This window comes from Bubalus bubalis, chromosome 13 (genome assembly GCF_019923935.1).
Source record: "Bubalus bubalis isolate 160015118507 breed Murrah chromosome 13, NDDB_SH_1, whole genome shotgun sequence".
Lineage (NCBI taxonomy): Eukaryota > Metazoa > Chordata > Mammalia > Artiodactyla > Bovidae > Bubalus > Bubalus bubalis.
Genome location: NC_059169.1, coordinates 14,610,285 through 14,632,395, shown reverse-complemented (window position 1 = coordinate 14,632,395; position 22,111 = coordinate 14,610,285). Strand labels below are relative to the sequence as shown.

Sequence of the window (22,111 nt, the reverse complement as noted above, 5' to 3'; positions counted from 1 at the left end):
CTCTTTAAAAGATATTCTTTTTTCCCTGGAAGTTCTCTACATGTCCACAATACCGATAAGCTTCACTTATTTTGCTGCCCACAGATAACATATCTCAAAGAAAACACAAGTGAACTGCAGAATGCAGTAATCATAGTGCAAATGTGGGGATTTTTCCAAGAAAAAAACATTTGACAGGTACTGTGATGGTCAACTGTCTGTCAGCTTGGGCAAGCCACTGTCCAATGATTCAACCAAACACTCATCTAGATGTTGCCATGAAGGTATTTTGTGGGTGTGGTTCACATCCATCATCAGAACTTCAGTAGAGGATATCACACTCAACACTGTGGTGGCCTCATCCAGTCAGTCAAAGGCCCTAAGAGCAAAACCTGAGGCCTCTTGGAGGAAGAAGAAATTCTGCCTCAAGACAGCAGGGTCAGCTCCTGCCTGAAGTTCCAGCCTTCAGGCCTGCCTTTCTGATTTCACATTCACCCAGCTAGATCCCACAACTGCATAAGCCAGTTCTTTGAGATAAATATCTTCATATACATATTAAAAATAATAACAACATAAATACAGTATAAATATGTAAATACCAAGCTGAGGGCACACACCAAAATAAATGTCCTTATTTACCTGAGCTGCAATGTTCACTAGAATAAGCAAAATGATGATAAACCATTGAGCACCGGCTGTGAAGTAATCGTTGTAGGTCTTAATACCAACTTTTCCTTCCAAACGGTCCTCTAGAGGAAGTGTGACCTCTATATTCTCAGTCTGGGAGGGAAAAATGGCAGTGAGAGACAAAATTTTAAATAAGGAATCCCTGAATATGAAAAGTTCAACAAAGCCCTCTACAGCAAAGCTGTGGGGAGACAGACACATCTCATACACTAGTAGGAGTGCAAGATGGTCCATCTCCTATGGAGAGGAGTGTGGGAATATCTGGCCAAAACATGTGTGCATTTATCTTTGGACCCAGCCATCCCACTCCTAAGAATCTGTTAGAGATAAGAAAGAATCATTTGTACAAGGTTATTCACTGTTGGGTGGCTTTGCTTAAAGTCAGTCATGACTCTCAGCAGAAGCCTGTTCCAAAATAATACACAAAATGATATGACGCTTATGTATCCTTCTAGATAATTTGTCTCATTCAATCATAGAAACATGAAACATACAGCATACTTGTGGTTCAAAATACTAGCTAAATACAATAAACTGAGGTCACAGAGTGAATTTGAGTAAAATGGGTTTGGATAGTAAGAGACAAGCCTATAATCTGAATCTCTTTGATTCCTAAATTTCAGAGAGTGATTCCTGAGTTTAGAAATTGAGGAATTAATCCAAATGCTTATCATAATCATCCAGAGTTTGGATACTGAAGAATATCTATGTATGTTTTTAAGGGAGATCTAGTGCATTTCCGCATTTCTGTCTGAAGGACTTAGAATGCATTATAGAGTCACAGGAGCCCAGGATGTCCTCAGCTCTGTCTTGACCACTGGGATTCAATGTGGATTAGACGTGGTTCTCAGACTTAAAGGATAAGAAAGGAAGATGGGAACTAACTCCAAAGTCTGCTGTTTATCAGGTTCTTTGCACATGCTACCTCTGATCTATCATAAATCATCTGACAATGAGGCAAAATACTACCATCAGTCACCTGCAGTGCCAGAATATTCCAACATACAGGAAAAGTAGCTGATTTAATGTGGCACCATCAGGACTCAGTCTTCATATTAAGCCTCTGGATGCATAAGGGAAGCTGGGGGCCACCACAATGAGTAGGATGTAACTATGGTAAATGAAAGAGTTCACGTATCATGGTGAGTCACATACACCCAGGAAGTCATAGCAGTGCACCCACTACTGATCTCCATAAGATCCTCCATCCTACACCCAAAGGAGAACCACAAGCAGGCTTGCTTCCTTCATGCTCTTCTAACTCTACCAGTTCCATGGAACAGGGCCTTGGAATCTTAGGATCTACTTTAGGACAAATGAAGATGTCACCAGTGGAATAGACTGAAATTCCATGAGTCTATCAAGAGCAGACATACAGCGGCATGTTGCAGGATGAGAAACTCACATCTTGAAGCTCTGGAGCAGCACCTCTCATTAAGGGTCTGGACTGATTCTTCAGGGTAGAAGATTCCAGATCTGGAGATGGTTCTTCCTCATTCCTCTTTAAAAGGAAATCAAAATCTACCCCAGATTTCAGGAGCCCAATGTAAGTCCCATGTTGTACTATTTTGCCCTAAAATAAAGAATTTGAGAGGAATATATTTGCATTAGATAATAGTAATATAATCTGAACACTAATCAACTAAAGTTAACTGGTCATAAATTATGATTTTCCTAAGAAAATGATCCTTGGATCTGACATTGTGGTTGACAAATCTAATGCAGTTCAACTCTACACAGAACAGAACATTTTATTCTCTGCTAAACCCTGTGTCAGGTTCTGAGGGATATGAAAGAAATGTGTGATCATGTGTTAAGAACGGAGGCCACTGACATAACTACCGTGGGCACTTAGGGAAGCAAGAAGTACAGAGGTTGGTGGGAGGATCAGCACAGTCTTTTTAGACAACACTGGAATTGAGAAACACCTCATGTGAGAAGCAGAATTTTTTAAAAAATTAATCGGAGAAGATATTCTAGGAGAGAAAAATACTGACACAAAGTGGACACAGCACAACTATATAGGTAACAGTCATTCGTCAAAACTTCACTGACCACTGCCATTTTCATAGTATCATGCGCTCAGCTGGGACAGGACATGTAGGAACCAGCCCTAGACAGAGAACCCAGGAGCTGCATCTTCACAGTATTTTATAGCTTCCCCACAAATGCAGCAAGTTCCTAGCTGAAAATTCAATATTCCACCTGTTAAAGCAACTAAACAAGGAGGCCATGAGATTGGGGTGGCGCTAATGCCTTGGCAGCCAGCAAACCAAAATCTAAGCCACAATCAGTGCACCCAGATCCAAGGAGAAAACTTAGGAACAATCAACCACAAGCAGCCAACGAGGCTTCCCCAAATCAGGCCTCTGTTTAAGCTACAGCCAATCTAATCATTTTCTTTGAACACATGTGACACATCCTTACAGTTTCCCTCCCTTACAAAGTCATATAAAATAATGCAGATATTTTCACAATTTTCTCACCCCATGAAACAAGACTGAGCTGATTTAGTCAGTGGCAAACAAAATATGGAAAGTTATGACCAACCTAGATAGCATATTCAAAAGCAGAGACATTACTTTGCCAACAAAGGTCTGTCTAGTCAAGGCTATGGTTTTTCTAGTGGTCATGTATGGATGTGAGAGTTGGACTGTGAAGAAAGCTGAGCACTGAAGAATTGATGCTTTTGAACTGTGGTGTTGGAGAAGACTCTTGAGAGTCCCTTGGACTGCAAGGAGATCCAACCAGTCCATTCTAAAGGAGATCAGTCCTGGGTGTTCTTTGGAAGGAATGATGCTAAGGCTGAAACTCCAGTACTTTGGCCACCTCATACGAAGAGTTGACTCATTGGAAAAGACTCTGATGCTGGGACGGATTGGAGACAGGAGGAAAAGGGGACAACAGAGGATGAGATGGCTGGATGGCATCACCAACTCGATGGAAGTGAGTTTGAGTGAACTCCAGGAGTTGGTGATGGACAGGGAGGCCTGGCGTGCTGCAATTCATGGGGTCGCGAAGAGTTGGACACGACTGAGCAACTGAACTGAACTGAACTGAAACAAAATATTATTAAAAATCCTAAAATGAAAAACTCATAAAATGAAAGCAGCTCTGGTTAAGACAAGTCAGGTGGAAGAAGATGACCCAGGACCCTCGCTGGACCCCTTCTCACCCTATCCTCTGAGATGTCCCCTTGGAGAAACTCAGTGAAGACTTTGAATACCATCTGACACTGCAGAATGAGAAAATTATTCAGGATACATTGTGTTATTTCATTTGGGAGGCAAAATTCATGCACCTTTTAAATGAAATTACCACTTTCCACTCTACATCTGTAAGACGCACAAGGAAACGACTGGTGGCACAAAGGTTGTAGCTATACTCTGCAAGCAAGTACTGACAATTTCGAGAGGACAGTCATCCTCTCCCTTCTGCGAATGGGACCAGATAATAGTAAGGAATCTTTTAAATCCCACATCAGACCATATCACTCCTCTGCTCTGGACTGTCCAAAACTTCCATCCCACTTCCACCCACTGCCCAGTGCTCAGAGAGCAGCTCCCTCCACGTCCCCCTGCTCATTCTCCCCAGAGACACTGGTCTTCCTGTTGTTCCTCCAAACTGCCACGTCAGCTCCTTCCTTAGGACCCCCTGCCTTATTGCATGGCTCCCACCTTCATGTCACTCAGGCCATGTGAGGCACTAGCTCTTTAAGCAGGCAGCCAGGATGTCAGCTCCATCCCTCTCTCTCTGTCACTTTTGTCCCCATAAGAACAGGAGCCCAATAAGGCAGAGGTTTATTGTCCTGCTGCACAGGCTCCCACACATATTAGGCATGGAAAGAGACAGTGAGACCAGCAACTGGGGACACCAGCAGAGTGTGCGTCTCTGACCCGGGTACTCAGATACCCAGCCTCACTTCTGGTGTTAATGGAAGATGCTCTTTAGTAAACTGCTAAATGACAATCACATGGTTACAAACAGGTCTTAGTATCTCTAATTTCCAAATAATATACTTTGACTTAAATCCTGGAAGGGGAAAACAAAAAGCTCTATATAAAAGAGCATCATTATCCTTAACAAATTTCACAAGAACAGTGATGACTCAGTAACCCTGTGGTAGCACTTTTATACACTTTAGGGTTTATGTGGCTTAGATTATAGTAATGACATTTCTACAGGTCTTTGGATTCTTTGTCAAAGACATGAACACCACTTTTGAGAAGAAGCAGCTGTAAAACTGAGGGAGAAGAAGGTGTTTACCCTGAATCCAAGGAGAGTGACCTGCTGAGAGGCCTGGCTTTCAGCACACCTGAGTGCTAGCAAGTTCCACAGACAGCTAGAAATTACTTACACCTTTCAATATCAGAATCCAACTTGCAGCTTTTAGGTACTGCCACTGATGCGTCACTAAGATTGTGATCTTCTCCCTCAAGGCTTGACAAATACACCTACAAATGTAAAACGTACAGTATACAAAAGCAGATTAGTGGGGCTGCTCCAAATTGTAAACATATTTTGTAAACATGAGACAAAAACAACACAGCAAAGATCTGTAGTTTAAATACTAAATCAATAATACAAATTGAATAAACATAAATCAATAAATCTGACTAGGTCCTCACAGTCATCAGCAGCAAACTTTAAAGAATAGTTACACTAAAAAATTCTAAAAAGCAATCCCGTGAAGAAGGCACTAACAGCTAAGGCTTTTTTGCCTAAAACTCAGCTTAACCCATTTACATGTTTCATAAAGAAAAACAACTAATACTGGAATTCTAAAACTTGACTGAAGTAAAACACTTTTATCTCTATGCAGGAATGGAAAAGAGGAATCTATGTCATATAAAAAAGTGTACATTTTTCTTAGGCAGTTTTCCAGATGATTATTCATGATTAATGATGTACATATTGCAACAAAAAATAGATTCTTGGTAACTTTAGCCAGAGTGCATTTTCCAGATACTTCTTCCAAAATAGTACTAGATAGAAAATTAATGCCAGCATGGCGTTCATCAGTCTCTACAACATTCCCAGTTCCATCCAGGAAGCAAGTCTTTTTTCACTAGGGCTGAACACCTTCCAAATATGAAAGTGAAAGAACGGAATCCAAATTACAGCAGGAATCATCCAACAGCAGCTTTAATTTCTTTTCTACAATAAAAAAACTGCTGCTACATTTTAAATGCAGACCCCCAGGAAGTGGTGCCAGTCCTATCCAGGAAGTAATTTTTTTTTTTTTCACTTGCACTAAAAACTTTCTGAATGTGAAAATGAAAGATGAGAGTCCAAACAATCCAAATCTTACTCTGATTTGATCACCCAGGGCTCAAAGGACACACAGTTTCCTTAGCCAAGACCTCCTCAGAATTCAAACTTCAGTTTGTTTTTTTTTTTTTTTTTTTTATAGTAACCCCTCAGACTGCTCCTACATTTTAAAGGCAGACCCCTAGGGACTCAGCCCCAGTGTCACCCCAGAGGGTCTACAGCCCCTCCAGGGAAGCAAGTGAGTGGGTCCAGGGCCCCAGTGACCACGGGCAGGGCTCCAGGCAGGTACTCTGGGAGCCCGAGCCCCTCGTAGAGCAAATCTCAGGGACCTGGGCCAGAGCTCAGCCTGTGAGTGAGTCAGATGGAGAGTCTGGAGGCAGCAGACTGGAGCTCAGTCCCTCTCATGAACCTGATGACATCAGACAGGTGACTAAACTTCAGACACTTCCCAGGTTATACGTTCAGTGGTTGGGAATCCACATGCAAATGCAGGGGACCCAGGTTAGATCGCTGGCAGCCTGGTAGGGGGACTAAGATCCCACATGCCTCAGAGTTCCTGAGCCTGTGCATCACAGCTAGAGAGGCTGTGTGTCGCCAATGGAAGATCCCACATGAAGCAAGAAGATCCTGTGTGCTGCAACTAGGACCCGATGCAGTCAAATAAATAAATAAAAATTAATTAATTAAATATAATACTATTTCTCCAAACCACTCTACTTTCCAGGTTTTTAGAGTAAATATTTCTAAGCCATGCCATAAAAATGATTGCTTCAACAGTCAGTTGTTTAATTGTTATTCCTATGTAAGGGCTAGGCTAATCTTATAATAACCATATGAAAGTGAAGTCCCTCAGTCATGTCCGACTCTTTTCGATCCCATGGACTCTAGCCTACCAGGATCCTCCGTCAATGGGATTTTCCAGGCAAGAGTACTGGAGTGGGTTGCCAATTCCTTCTCCAGGGGATCTTCCTGACCCAGGGATTGAACCTGCGTCTCCCACATTGTAGGCAGACACTTTACTGCCTGAGCCACCAGGGAAGTCTAGAAGAATGGAAGTACACCAGTCTGGCAGTACACCAGGAAGTATAATACCATGTATAATTCTATAATGGACTGCGTTAAGAGTGGACACATCCAATGGTACAGGGATGTGTACCAAATAAAACAAAGAAGACAGAGTCCCCACCTTCATTCATCCAGTCAGCAGAGGTTTGTGAGCCAGGCACTGTCCTACATGCCAAGGATATACCCTCTGGCCATGACAGGAGACAACACTATATACCATGTAAATGGGGACACACAGAACTAATATAGAAAACGCCCTTTCAGGCCATGACATGTGCTGTGAAGGAAAAGAAAGGGGGGCTGCTGTCTTAGATAGGGAGGCACAGGAGCCCTGAGACTCTCTGGGGAAACATCCCTAGAAGAAGACACAGCAGGTACAGGGGTCCTGGGACTGAATAAGCTGGGCTGAGGCACCTCCGTGCATTCACAGCTTATGGGAGCTTGGAGGGATACTCATAAATGGTCAAGTGCAGCCCTCTGTGGGCTGTTGGAAGACAGGGGGCACAGGTACCCCCTGGAGGAGCAGGGAGAATGGCAGGGCCTGTTTTTCACCTTCTTTCTGTGCCCTGGCACACTGTTCCCTAGCTTGGGGACAGAGGGACCAGAATATACAGACAGACAGGGGTGATAAAAAAGTGAAAATGAAAGTGTCAGTTGCTGAGTCTTGTCTGATTCTTTGTGACCCCATGGACTGTAGCCCTCCAGGCTCCTCTGTCCATGGGGTTCTCCAGGCAAGAATACTGGAGTAGGTTGCCCTTCCCTTCTCCAGGAAGGGGTGATAAAGGGCTCCCACAAATCCAGCACAGCTAGAAAGGCTGGTGGGAGCAGACAGAAAAGAATCATGTTCTCTTTTTGAGGACCTGGAGCTGCATCCTGAACATGGTTGGCAGGGGGTTTGAAGGGCTGGAGCAGGAGGGTGAGCTGTGTAGACAGCAGCGTTGGAGTCTGATCAGGACAGACCCAAAGACCTGATGACACAGCATGCAGGGGTCTGGTGATATGGGGCTGAAACATGTTAAAATTCAAGATAGACACAGATAACACTGCATCAGTTCCCTTAAGGCTGCTAGCCTTCTGTAGGTGATGCAGCTACTGCTGCTAAGTCACTTCAGTCGTGTCCGACTCTGTGCGACCCCATAGACAGCAGCCCACCAGGCTTCCCCGTCCCTGGGATTCTCCAAGCAAGAACACTGGAGTGGGTTGCCATTTCCTTCTCCAATGCATGAAAGTGAAAAGTGAAAGTGAAATCGCTCAGTCATGTCCGACTCTAGCAACCCCATGGACTGCAGCCCACCAGGCTCCTCCATCTATGGGATTTTCTAGGCAAAAGTACTGGAGTGGGGTGCCATTGCCTTCTCCTCTGTAGGTGACAGAACCCACATAATGTCTGCAACATATAGATGTAAATTCACAGAACCTTAATAAACTTGGATGTATATTCACAACTGAAGGAAACTGTTAACAGCAAGTAGAGTGTGAGTCATTCACTTGTAATATAAAACAATCCCCATTTCTAATACAAAATACTCCCTGGCAAGCTGCAGTTCATGGGGTCACAAAGAGTTGGATACGCCTGAGCCACTGAACAATAACCCCATTACTAAGCTTCGACATGCCCACCATCACTCATAGCATATTATTCCATCCAACTTTCTAACTAGAGAACATTCTCCCCCTGCTGCTGAGTGATTTCATAAACTGCCTTCATGCTCTCTGCTTTAAGTTTCCCTAGAGAATGTGGCTGTGATTAGCAAGCAACAATCTAAACAAGCTTGCTTCCATCAAGTGCACATTTCAAGTCATTAAACCCAAAATGTTTAAGAAAACTTTACAAATACTTCCTGTGTTTGAATAAGAACTTGCGAGAACTACTGTGATCAGCACACCGTTCTCAGCAATCAGAATACCTCCCTCTCCCCTCCCCGTGACACAGATGCGATGGCCAGCAGAAACTGTTCAGGAAATGATGGAGAACTTGTGCAGCCTCACGTAAGATGGGGTGGCAGACATTTGTAGGTTCAGGTCAGGGTCCTGGGAAGAGGGAGCCTAAGCTACTCATGATGCCAGGAGGGTGGGGGTGGGGAATTCCTGTCACAGCACTAGCCCCACTCACTGAACTCATGACAAGTCACAAGGCACATCTCTAAGGGAAAATTCATCCAGTCAAGATCAAAAGAGCGTGGGAAACGGGGGCCAGATTAGAGAACAGGAGGCCATGCCATGTGTCAGCTCCTCTGCTACCTCGGATTCTGAAAGATGCGATTCTACTATGCAGGGTTTTGTTTTGTTTTGTTTTTTTAAACTGTGGTAAAATATATTGTTGATGTTGTTCAGCCCCTAAGTTATGTCTGACTCTTTGTGACCCCATGGACTGTAGCCCACCCAACTCCTCTGTTCCTGGGATTCTCCAAGCAAGAATACTTGAGTGAGCTGCCATTTCCTTCACCAGGGGGGTCTTCCCAACCCAGGAATCCAACCTGCATATCCTGCTTGGCAGGTGGATTCTTTATCACTGAGCTACCAGGGAAACTCTGTGGTACAATATACCTAACATGAAATTTACCATTTCTGCCATTTTAAGCATACAGTTGAGTGGCGTTAAATACATTCACACTGTTGTGCAGCCATCACCAATATCCATCTCCACAACTCTTTCATCACCCCAGCACTAAGCATGTTTTTCATACGGGCAGGTTCCATCAAAGTCTAACAACCTCTGTTTAGTGGATGTGGAATCCCAGCTCCTCGTGTCCAGAGGTCAGAGCTCCTCACATATCCGCTGACTCTGCTGAAGTTTCTACTCTGTTATTCTGGACCTGCTGCAAATCAGTCATGTCCCCTCAAAATCCACTTGTTGACATCTAAGCCATTAGTGCCTTAGAATTTCATGACAGGGACTTTAAAGAAGTAACTGTTACCCTTAATTACTCTGGGCCTAATTTAATCTGACAGGGGTGCTTAGATGAAGAGGAGACTAAGACATAAAGGCAGAGACACAGGCTTGTAAATCAATGAAGTTAGAACATACCCTCTCACCACCCACAAATATAAACTTAAAATGACTTAACGACTTAAACTTAAAACATGACACCATAAAACTTCTAGAAGAGAACATAGGTAAAATATTCTCTGACATAAAGAATATCTATGTTTTCTTAGATTAGTCTCCCAAGGCAATAGAAATAAAAACAAAATAAACAAATGGGACCTAATCAAATGTACAAGCTTTTGCACAGCAAAGAAAACCAGAAAACAAAAGGACAACATATGGAATGGGAGAAAACATTTCCAAATGATGCAACGGACAAGGGGGTAATCTGCAAAATATACAAACATTTCATACAAATCAATAACAAAAACAAAACAAACAACCCAATTGAAAAATTAGCAGAAGAACTAATTAGACATTTCTCCAAAGGATGTGTGTGTGTGTCTGTGTGTGTATATATATATATATATATATATAGACAATAGGCACATGAAAAGATGGTCAACATTATGAGTTATTAGAGAAATGCAAATCAAAACTACAGTGATGTACCACTTCATACCAGTCAGAATGGCCATCATTAAAATAACAATGGCTAGAAAAGATACAAAGAAAATAAAGCTTTCCTACACTGTTGGTCAGAATGTAAGTTGGTAGAGGCAGTATGGAAAATAGTTTGGAGGTTCCTTAGAAAATTAAAAACAGAATTACCCTATAATCTAGCAATCTTACTCCTAGGCATATATCCAGACAAAACCACAAAAAGACACATGTACCTCTATGCTCATAGAAGCACTATTCACAACACCCAGGACAAGGGAACAACCTAAATGTCAACTGACAGCTGAATGGATAAAGAAAGCAAGAACGAACGTCATTTTCAGAAACATGGTTGCGCCTGGAGATTATCATACTAAGTGAAGTAAGTCAGAAAGGGAAAGACAAATATCATATGATATCATTAATATGTGGAATAAAAAATATTGCAAAAATGAAACTATCTACAAAACAAAACCAGATTTATAGACCTAGAGAATAGACTCTGATGTAGAATAAATCATTCTTAAATTCTAGACTTTACTAAGTGTTTTCAAACCTACAGAGTAATAAGCATAAACCAAGGGTCTTTCAAGACAGTACTGAAACTTTGCTTCTCACAAGCCTTAAAAAAATGATGGAAGATTAACAGATAAAGAAGCTGCAGTACATATATGCAATGGAATACTACTCAGCCATAAAAAGGAATGCATTCAAGTCAGTTCTAATGAGATGGACGAACCTAGAGCCTATTATACAGAGTGAATTAAGTCAGAAAGAGAAATATAAATATCATATACTGATACATATACATGGAATCTAAAAATATGGTATTGATGAATTTATGTTCAGGGCAGCAATGGAGTAACAGACATATAGAAAAGACCTAAGGACACCAGGGTGAGGGAAGGAGGGAGAGGGTGAGATATATGGAGAGAGTAGCATGGAAACTGACATTACCAAATGTAAAATAGATAGCCAATGGGATTTGTTTTATGACTCAAGGAACTCAAACAGGGGCTTGGTGACGAAGGGTAAATAGGGTGGAAGGGAAGTTTGGGAGGGAGGGGACATGGATGTAACTATGGCTGATTCTTGTTGATGTATGACAGAAAGCCACAAAATACTGTAAAGCAATTATCCTTCAATTAAAAATATAAATAAATAAAAGAAAAAAAAAATGGTGGAAAAGAACTGCCAGCCAAGTACGAGGTTACCAAGTCCTGTTCTCTGACTTAAAAACCGTGTATCATCTTTCTTATTCCTGGGGTCTGGATCCATCAACTGCAATTAGCAGGGGGAATCTGCCATTTATCCCTCACTCCCTGAAACACAGACCCCACTGGTCTCCACACACTGGAACACCTTTTGTATTGTCCTTTCTTGACCTCATCGTGATGCAAGATTTCTCTACGATGGATCTTCTGTGGAGGGAAGGGAGGGAAGGGAGGGGCAAGAGGGCAGAGTGAGCTGAGTCTCCTGAAGCAAAAAGGCTTTCCTGAGCTCTCTTCCCTGATCTCTTTAGGGTTCCTGGAAAGCATAGATGATAGAACATGAGCAAACTCACCGTTCGAACAAGTGCCTGCTGACTTCTACATCCACTGCACTGAATGGATCATCCAGGAGGTAGATGTCTGCATCCTGATACACAGCTCTAGAAAACATAGACAGATGTCAGGAGAGGACACTTCACACTGCCCGGGTTTCATCTCTGAATCATGATGGTGTCCAACAACTTCATGTTCAATCCAAGAGTCCATAGAAAGAACTAAGACCCTGCTTCACACAGGCCCACCCAGTGAGCCGGGTCTGCGTGCTTACATCCACTAGGAGCCGCGGAGGAGGAGGGGCAGGATGGCAACTGAAACCCCATTTACCTGGCGAGGCTGACCCGGGCTTTCTGTCCTTCACTCAGCGGGGTTCCTCTGTCTCCTATCACAGTTTCATCTCCATCCTCCAGAAGCTGTAAATCCTATGTATAGATAGAAAAGGGATAGAGAATAAGATTTAAAATGTGTTCTCCTCCTCTCATAGCTCAGTTGGTTAAGAATCTGCCTACAATCAGGAGACCCCAGTTTAATTTCTGGGTTGAGAAGATCCCCTGGAGAAGGGATAGGCTACCCACTCCAGTATTCTTGGGCTTCCCTTGTGGCTCAGCTGGTAAAGAATCCACCTGCAATGCAGGAGACCCCAGGTCGATTCCTGGGTTGAGAAGATCCCCTGGAGAAGGGATAAGCTACCCACTCCAGTATTCTTGGGCTTCCCTTGTGGCTCAGCTGGTAAAGAATCCACCTGCAATGCAGGAGACCCCAGTTCAATTCCTGGGTTGAGAAGACCCCTGGAGGAAGGGAAAGGCTACCCACTACAGTATTCTGGCCTGGAGAATTCCATGGACTATATAGTCCATGGAGTCTCAAGGAGTCAGGCATGAATGAGCAACTTTCACTTTCCTCTCATCCTAATTTTTTTTTTTTTAGCCAAACCATGTAGCTTGTGGGATCTTAGTTCTCTGACTAGGGGCTGAACCCACAGTCTCAGCCATGAAAGCATGGAGCCCTAACCACTGAACCACCAGGGAATTCCCATCCTCCTAATCCTTTAGTACCAGCTCTTCATACAAGTATTTGATGAAGGGCAATGGGAATGTTTCATAGTGACTAAACTATAGCCTTGAACAACAACAACAACAACAACAACAACAACACCTCTTTGGTTTCCCATTTGTTTTCATTCTATAGTTTTTCACAGCATTTATGCATTTGACTATTTTCACACTTACTTATTGAAGATCGAGCTGTACACCAGTCATTATTCAGGGCATGATGAATTCAACCAGAAAGAAACAAAGTCCTAGAGTTTCTTTCCATAGTGTGGGATGGATGATATAAGAAATTAACCTGAGTGCAAGTACTGCGGACAGAAAGGAAAAGCAAGCTGGCTAAGGGGATGGAGAGTAAAGGAGGGAAATGAGTCCACACTGGGGTGTGAGGGCTCTGCTAAGAGAGGGTGTGAGCAGATCTGGGGAGGAGGAGGGACTCAGGAAGACCTGGAGAGGCTGCTGCACACAGAGGGATGGGGGAGTACAGGGGCCACAGGGAGATATCCAAGGTGTTCAGGACAAGGAGGCAGGAGAGCAGAGTAAGAATGAGGGGAGTGAGGGCAGAGACAGAGCAGGAGGATCCCTGGCATCACTCCCAGTAACTGGGGAAGGGGGAGAAGGGAGGACTGACCTGGCCTGAGGTTTTTTAAAGACTCACTTCTATGCTTTGTGGAAAACAGGCAGTAAGGGGGAATGGGTGAGGGTGACTACAATTGAGGAGGCAACTGAAATAATCCAGGGGATAGATGATGGTGGTCAGGACCAAAGTGGGAGCAGCAGGAATGGAGCGACAGGGTCACACTCCAGACACACTTGGAAGGTGGAGTCTGTAAGACCTGCCGATGGGATGGGAGCAGGCTGTAAGAGAAGAGGAGGACTGTGGTGTCTGAGACATGAGGAAGGCGAAGGACAGGGTCTCCATTTACTGAGTTGGGGAAGATGGTAGATGTTGGTTTAGGAGACTTCACTTGTGGACAAGGTGAGATGATATCACGGTGATATCACAGTGCAGCTGGACATGCAAGTGTGAAGGTCTGTGCTAGAGACACAGGTATGAGAGCTAGTGGCCAGGGTGGTGAAGGCACAGGACTTGTTTTATCAGGGAATGAGTGTGTCTTAAATTTCCAATTTTGCTGAACATGATGTCAGCTTCCCACTTCCACAGAAGGAATAGGACCTGACTGGAGTCTTCACAGTGATACTTAAGACCAGTTATAGAGTGACAGACAAGAACTATACAAGAAAAAGGAGCAAAAAAAAAAAAAAAAAAAAATCAGGCTGGGCATGAAAAACTAAAGGGAAACAGTGTATTCAAGGAACACAGAGCAGATCAGCTAAACCAAGTAGATGCTTGACCATGGAAGCAGATAACATTCAAAGTTAAGAAGGATATGAAGCTTTGATTTGAGAATTGGGGAATCTATCATAAGTTTTATCTGAATACTATTTAAGAAATAAATAGAAAAATCTGTTTATTTTCCCCCGAGTACCTGGGGAAATAAAAAAAAAGATGACAAGAACATCCACAAAACCACAAAATAACAATCAAGTTTAAGTTACACGGTCATTATATTAGAAATTTTAGACTGCCTGTAATTATCACTGGACAGATCCTGGTATAGACAAGCAGCACTCATTTCTTTGTCTCTACTTTAGCAAATTTGGGGGGGAAGCAAGTGGCACACCGGGGTCTCCATGATAAACAAATCCTTTGATCTCCTAAGTCTCACTTTCCTGTTCTACAGAATGTGCTGTAGAAACAAGAGTCACTAAACTCAAGGATGCTGTGAGAATCTAAAGTGTAGGAAAACCCTCCATAAATGCAAAAAGGACAGGAATTGATAACTTGATACTAGTGACTGATCACACTCTTAGTAAACAGAGAAACTGAGACTCAATCCCTGAGCCTGCTGACTCCTGGACCTTGGAGTTATCTCATCAGCCTGAATTGATATTCCCAATGTGATTACTTCATATCTCCCTATTTTATTACAGAAAAGTTTTCAGCTCAATAAGCTTAAAGGTTTACTTCAATTAGATCTAGTTTAATACATCTAGTTATTAACATATGTAATACAAAAAAATTTGCTTTTTTTAACTATTTTTTTCCTCCAAGATTAGGCAGATGTGAGCACAGGGAGAACTGTAAGGAGAAATCTTTATAATATTTATATGCATTTAAGTATGGATGAATGAAGAGAAAAAGGCTGTGTTGGTAACAGTTGCTGCCATTAACTGAAACCCTGACCTGTTTGCATTGCACAGGCGTGGCCTGTAGCCTTTAGGGTAATCCCACTCCTCCACCATGTAATAAGAGAAGAGACTCAGACAAACACCGGGAGTTACTATCCGGGACTATTTTTCTCTAAAGGTCAAACCTTTTCTACTACACGTGCAGTCTCTGTATCTTCAGGCCAAGATAACTCTGCTGCCACCGCTGCTACTTAATCACTTCCGTGTCTGACTCTCTGCGATCACATGGACTGTAACCCGCCAGGCTCCTCTGTCCATGGAATTCTCCGGGCAAGAGTACTAGAGGAGGTTTCCATGCCCTCCTTCAGGGAATCTTCCCAACCCAGGGATCCTGTGTTGCAAGCAGATTACCACTGAGCCACCAAGGAAGCCCAAAATAACTCTAGACACCTCTACTATCTGTGACCATCTCATGTCCATCCACTGACATGTGGATTCCAAAAGGAGATAAGCAGAGGCTCTCATAACTCATTAAATGGTTCCCGAGTGCTGCAAAGACCTTGCTAACCCCTTGCTAATTGCTAATCAGTCATAGAGGACATTTCAGAGCAGCAACAAAACCTCTTGGAAAACCGCTGAATCAGTGTCCTCATTTTGCTGTGGAAACCTCAGTCAGGTAACAGGACGTGTTCAAAGTGAGAGCAGGAGTGACACAGCCAGGTCCAGAACTCCCCTCTCACTACTCCTCTGTCCTAGGCCACCTTCCTGCCAAGAAGAGAATGGGCACCAGGGGCCCCAACTCTCTGTCCTGACCATGCAAACAGGAGAGCAGTCCATCTTTGTAAATATTTGTCTCATCACATACAGAAGAATTGCTGTGCAGCCCAGTCTTGCAGTGCCCCTTCTCACAGAATCTGCTGCATGGATGGTCCAGGGTGAGGGAAGCCTCAGAACACTGTCCACGGTACTGGTCCAGTCACGCCACGTGGCTGCAGCAAAGGATTGCTCCCCAGGGAGAACGATGGCCCCTGAGGAAAATGCTGAATAGTAGCCACTGTCCCACAGCTGCTGTTCTCCAGAGATGCTCAAATGTGGGAGAGAAAGACAGGGCTGAGCTTCACCAGAAAGGCAAGGTCATGAGAGAAACACTCACACCTGGCCTGGGTCTTTGGAGTCTGATGTGGGCATCAGGAGCTGGACATGATTAAGGTAAAGAGAAAATGCCTGAGATCTGTTTATTCCGCATCCCACCTTCCACCTTCATCCATCACCTGCTTTTTGAAAAGTTCTTTCTTTTAAACTTCCTCAAGCCAGCACAGCACCGAGGACAATAATGAAGTCTAGAGTTGTGCACAAATAGATCTGAACTTGAGCTCCAAATGTTAAGGACAGCTGTTTCATCCCCCAAGCTTCAGCTTTACCAATAAAAATGAGGAATTTAACATCGAGAACACTTATAAAGAATAACTTACATACCTTCTTATGTGTGTATACACACACGTGTGAGAGAGAAAATGATTTGCATGTAGGCTCTGAATGGGAGCTGCTGTTCTCACTGTTTACCTTTGCTCCCCCCTTTTCTTACACAGTATTTGTAGTGCAGCGTTAGTCGCTCAGTTATGTCTGACTCTTTCGACCCCTATGGACTATAGCACGCCAGGCTCCTCTGCTCATGGAATTTTCCAGGCAAAAATACTGGAGTGGGTTCCACTCCCTTCTCCAGGATCTTTTGGACCCAGGGATTGAACCCAGGTCTCCCACATTGCAGGCAGATCCTTTACCATCTGAGCCACCAGGGAAGTCCCTGTGTTTGCTCTTAAATTGTTTTTAAATTTTTGGTTGCGCCTTGCAGCATGTAGGATCTTAGCTTTTAACCAAAGATCGAACCTATGCCCCCTGCATTGGGAGCATGGAGTTTTAACCACTGGATCACCACATTATAAACACCATTTAATAAAAATCCAGCTCATTCCTGCTACCTTGATACTGTAACCAGGAAGGGTTAATTTTGAACTCATACTGGATCTGCTTCTGTGACTGTAATCCTCATCTTGCTGCTTTTGTTACTGCAGGCATGCACAATGGCCTGCCTCAAGGAGACAGCCTGACCCTGCCCACCTGTGAAGGGTTATAAGGAAGTGAAACTAACTTATCTCCCAGCATGAGGCTTGCTACTTTGTAGGATATTCACAAGAATTAAATGATCTTTTTACTTTGTTTCCTCATGTCCAACCATCTCTGATTCACAGAAGAATGTGACATCCTGCCCCAGATGAGATGGCTATTTTGAGGTGCTAACCTGCCATCTCAGCTATTTGTAAGGTCTCCTCAGAGAATCATTTTGCCTTTTTGCATTTCTTTTTCTTGGGATGATCTTGATCACTACCTCCTGTACCATGTCATGAACCTTTGTCCATAGTTCTTCAGTCACTCTATCAGATCTAATCCCTTGAATCTATTTGTCACTTCCACTCTATAATCATAAGGGATTTGATTTATGTCATACCTGAATGGTCTAGTGGTTTTCCCTACTTTCTTCAATTTAAGTCTGAATTCGGCAATAAGGTGTTCATGATCTGAGCCACAGTCAGCTCCCAGTCTTGTTTTTGCTGACTGTATAGAGCTTTTCCATCTTTGGCTGTAATGAATATAATCAGTCTGATTTTGGTGTTGACCATCTGGTGATGTCCATGTGTAGAGTATTCTCTTGTACTGTTGGAAGAGGGTGTTTGCTCTGACCAGTGTGTTCTCTTGGCAAAACTTTGTTAGCCTTTGCCCTGCTTCATTCTGTACTCCAAGGCCAAATTTGCTTGTTATTCCAGGTGTCTCTTGTCTTCCTATTTTTGCATTCCAGTCCCTTGTAATGAAAAGGACATCTTTTTTGGGTGTTAGTTCTAGAAGGTCTTGTAGGTCCTCACAGAACCATTCAACTTTAGCTTCTTCAGCATTACTGGTCAGGGCATAGACTTGGATTACCATGATATACAATGGTTTGCCTTGGAAACAAACAGAGATCATTCTGTCGTTTTTGAGGTTTCATCCAAGTACTGCATTACAGACTATCTTGTTGACTGTGATGGCTACTCCATTTCTTCTAAGGGATTCTTGCCCACACTAGTAGGTAGAACCGTCATCTGAGTTAAATTCACCCATGTCCAGCATTCCAGTCCATTTTAGTTCACTGATTCCTACAATGTCAATGTTCACCCTTGTCATCACTTGTTTGACCCCTTCCAATTTGTCTTGATCCATGGACCTAACATTCCAAGTTCCTGTGGAATATGGTTCTTTAAAGCATTGGACTTTACTTCCATCACCAGTCACATCCACAACTGGGTGTTGTTTTTGCTTTGGCTCTCTCTCTTCATTCTTTCTGGAGTTATTTCTCCACTGATCTCCAATAGCATACTGGGCACCTACTGACCTGGAGAGTTCATCTTTAAGTGTCCTATATTTTTGCCTTTTCATACTGTTCATGCAGTTCTCAAGGCAAGAATACTGAAGTGGCTTGCCATTCCCATCTCCAGTGGACCATGTTTTGTCAAATAATCAGGCACAACTGAGTGACTGAACTGATACTGATACTGAACCTGCCATATTCTCTGTCAGTGGCTTCCTGAATAAAGTCCCTTCCTTGCCTCAACACCTCATCTCAGATTTATTGGCCTACAGTGCAGCAAGAAGAGTGAGCTTGGATTCAGTTCAGTGGCGCAGTCATATCCAACTCTTTGAGACCCCATGGACTACAGCACACCAGGCTTCGCTGTCCATCACCATCTTCAAGAGCTTGCTCAAACTTACATCCATTAAGTCAGTGATGCCATCCAACCATCTCATCTTCAGTTATTTCTTTCTCTTCTTGCCTTCAATCTTTCCCAGTATCAGGGTCTTTTCCAATGAGTCAGTTCTTCGCATCAGAATGCCACAGTATTGGAACTTCAGCTTCAGCATCAGTCTTTCCAATGAATATTCAGGATTGATTTCCTTTAGGACTAGTTTGATATCCTTGCAGTCCAAGGGGCTCTTAAGAGTCTTCTCCAACACCAAAGTTCAAAAGCATCAATTCTTTGGCACTCAGTTTTCTTCATGGTCCAACTCTCACATCCATTCATGACTACTGGAAAAACCATAGCCTTTACTTGATGGACCTTTGTCAACAAAGTAATGTCTCTGCTTTCTAATACACTGTCTATGTTGATCATAGCTTTTCTTCCAAGGAGCAAGCATTTTTAATTTCATGGCTTCAGTCACCATCTTCAGTGATTTTGGAGCCCAAGAAAACAAAGTGTGTCACTGTTTCCATTGTTTCCCCATCTATTTGCCATGAAGTGTTGGGATTGGATGCCATGATCTTAGTTTTTTGAGTATTGAGTTTTAAGTCAGCTTTTTCACTCTCCTCTTTCACCTGCATCAAGAGGCTCTTCAGTTCCTCTTCACTTTCTGCCATAAGGGTGGTGTCATCCACATATCTGAGGTTATTGATATTCCTGCAAGCAATCTTGATTCCAGCTTGTGCTTCATGATATTGTTACTGAGTCCACAGTATGAAAAGAGTGGACTAATTAACAATATCATTTCCACAAAAGAACGATCTCCCATTAACAACAACCCAGGAGAAAGAAACGAGAGCATTAAACAAGCAATTCTGTTTTGTTCATATCATCACAAAATGCTGCTCATCTGATACAATCTATGATGTTCAAGTCATTGTTCAGGCAAAATTACTGTTGCTTCACAAAGCAAGTTTGGAGCCTTCAACACTGCACCTTTGAAAGACTGTCCCAATCTTTTTCTACAGTACAAAAGAATACACTGCACTGAACAGGCCCTGAGGAGGAGAAGCCCTTTAATGCTATCATTTAGATTTTTATAACCTAAGAGAATAACACAGTATTTACCAGTATTTACATTTTTCTTTCTTTTTTGCCAGATTATATTGTCTTATCAGGTAATTTCATTTTTACCATTCATTCACTGATTTCATCTAAATTTCAGGGTTTCACCTTGCCAGTTTCTGTGAAATGCAGTCTTTTCTGAAAATAATCTCTCCCCCAGTGAAACAATGCAGTATTAAGAAGAAATGTTAAAGCAGTCTCTTTTCTTTAAATAAAAATACCAGTCATAACCAAGTGCAGAGAAAAATCTAGAGACTGAAAGGGACTGAGGGGGCACCAACCAAGTGCAGGGGGCAGACCTCATGTGGGATCTGATTCAAACCAATGGTAAAGGAGACTTCTCAGTGAGATGATTAGCAATATGTAAACTAGAAGGTTGATAATATTGAGCAATTTGGGTTATTCTTCAGATGAATATGTATTTTCCAAAGGCTCTCCTATCTCTTAGAGAAAAACTAGTAAAATATCTGTCTGTTAGTCTTTCAGTGGTGTCTGACTCTTTGCAACCCAATGGACTGTAGCCCACCAGGCAAGAATATTGGAGTGCGTAATCATTTCTCCAGGGGATCTTCCAAGCCCAGGAATCAAACCCACATCTCCTGAACTGCAAGCAGGGTCTTTATCGTCTGAGCCACTAGGGAAGCTGTGAAAGTGAAAGTCACTCTGTCATGTCCAATTCTTTGCAACCCCATGAACTATAGAGTCCATGGAATTCTCCCGGCTAGAATACTGCAGTGGGTAGTCGTTCCCATCTCCAGGAGATCTTCCCAATCCAGGGATCGAACCAAGGTTTCCCATATTGCAGGCAGACTCTTTATCAGCTGAGACGAATGCTTTACAGATGAACTAATCTGAGGTCTAGGATCTGCTCCAGAATAACCTGGGGTGGGAGTGGGGCTGGCAGAGGGCAGGGGTGGAGATGCAGCAAGACTGGCCACCAGCTGCTCCTGCTTGAAGCTGGGGAGTGGGCACATGAGGGTTCATTACACTGTGCACTTTAATTTTAGAAACTTTTGTAATTGTCCACTACGAAAATAAGTTAAAAGTGAGTGAAACTTCACAAAGTCAAACAACCCCCTCCTCAACAAAGCATTCTGTGAGTGTCCTTATGACATCAGGATTGAAGGACTAGCATATATGTCTTCATACTCACTCAGAAGACCGGTGTAAATATTATACAACACTGAACGATATTTCAAACTTTAAAAAATAAAAAGAACTTTCAACAAACTTTACTGATAGTTTAAACCAAGTCTGTCATTTGAAATTTTAGTACATGCTACTCAGAAGTCCTTACTCACCTCTCCCAAAGCACAAGCCTTTATTACTTCTTCATATCGGTCTTCTTCATATTTCTTCCCAAATAAAATGTTACTCCTCACAGTTCCTGAGAACACCCAAGGCTGCTGAGAAACATATGCGATCCTCCCGTGCACTCTGACCTGCCCCTGGCTCGGGGGCAGCTCCCCCAGCACAGCACGTAACAGTGATGACTGAAACAGATGGCAATACACACACATGAACAGGGAGCACTCAGGATGAAACACATCCCATAGCACAGCTGACCCCAGGCTGGTGCTTGATACACAATAGAACACTTGCATTTAGAACAGGATAAAGTACAGCCCTGGAAGTTTGGACAAAAACAATTTAAAATAACTCTATTGGTCAATGCAAATGAATGGTTGATAAGGAATATCAATAAAATACTACAACAATCCCCTCTGCCCAAGAGGAGCCCCCAAATGAAGCACTACACTCAGCAAAAACTAAAAATGTTTAACATCCTTCACTAGCAGAGCAGCCCAGCAGGATGTGTATTTCATGTATCTGATGTTTAGTGCAGTTGTTCCTGCATCCAGGTATCCTTCACTTGACAAACACTTATCCTTAAAG

General features: G+C 42.9%; 1 protein-coding gene across 1 annotated transcript in view; it reads right to left on the bottom strand.

The window, feature by feature from the left end:
* Positions 1–22,111, bottom strand: part of LOC112577712 (ATP-binding cassette sub-family C member 4) — a 161,705-nt gene that overhangs the window by 87,486 nt on the left and 52,108 nt on the right. The window contains exons 11-16 of the mRNA XM_045162483.1: positions 21,517–21,708; positions 12,406–12,500; positions 12,096–12,182; positions 5,024–5,120; positions 2,072–2,239; positions 619–759 (exon numbers count right to left, since the gene is read on the bottom strand). Of these exons, the coding sequence (XP_045018418.1) occupies positions 619–759; positions 2,072–2,239; positions 5,024–5,120; positions 12,096–12,182; positions 12,406–12,500; positions 21,517–21,708 (780 nt within the window). The remainder of the gene's footprint in view (positions 1–618; positions 760–2,071; positions 2,240–5,023; positions 5,121–12,095; positions 12,183–12,405; positions 12,501–21,516; positions 21,709–22,111) is intronic.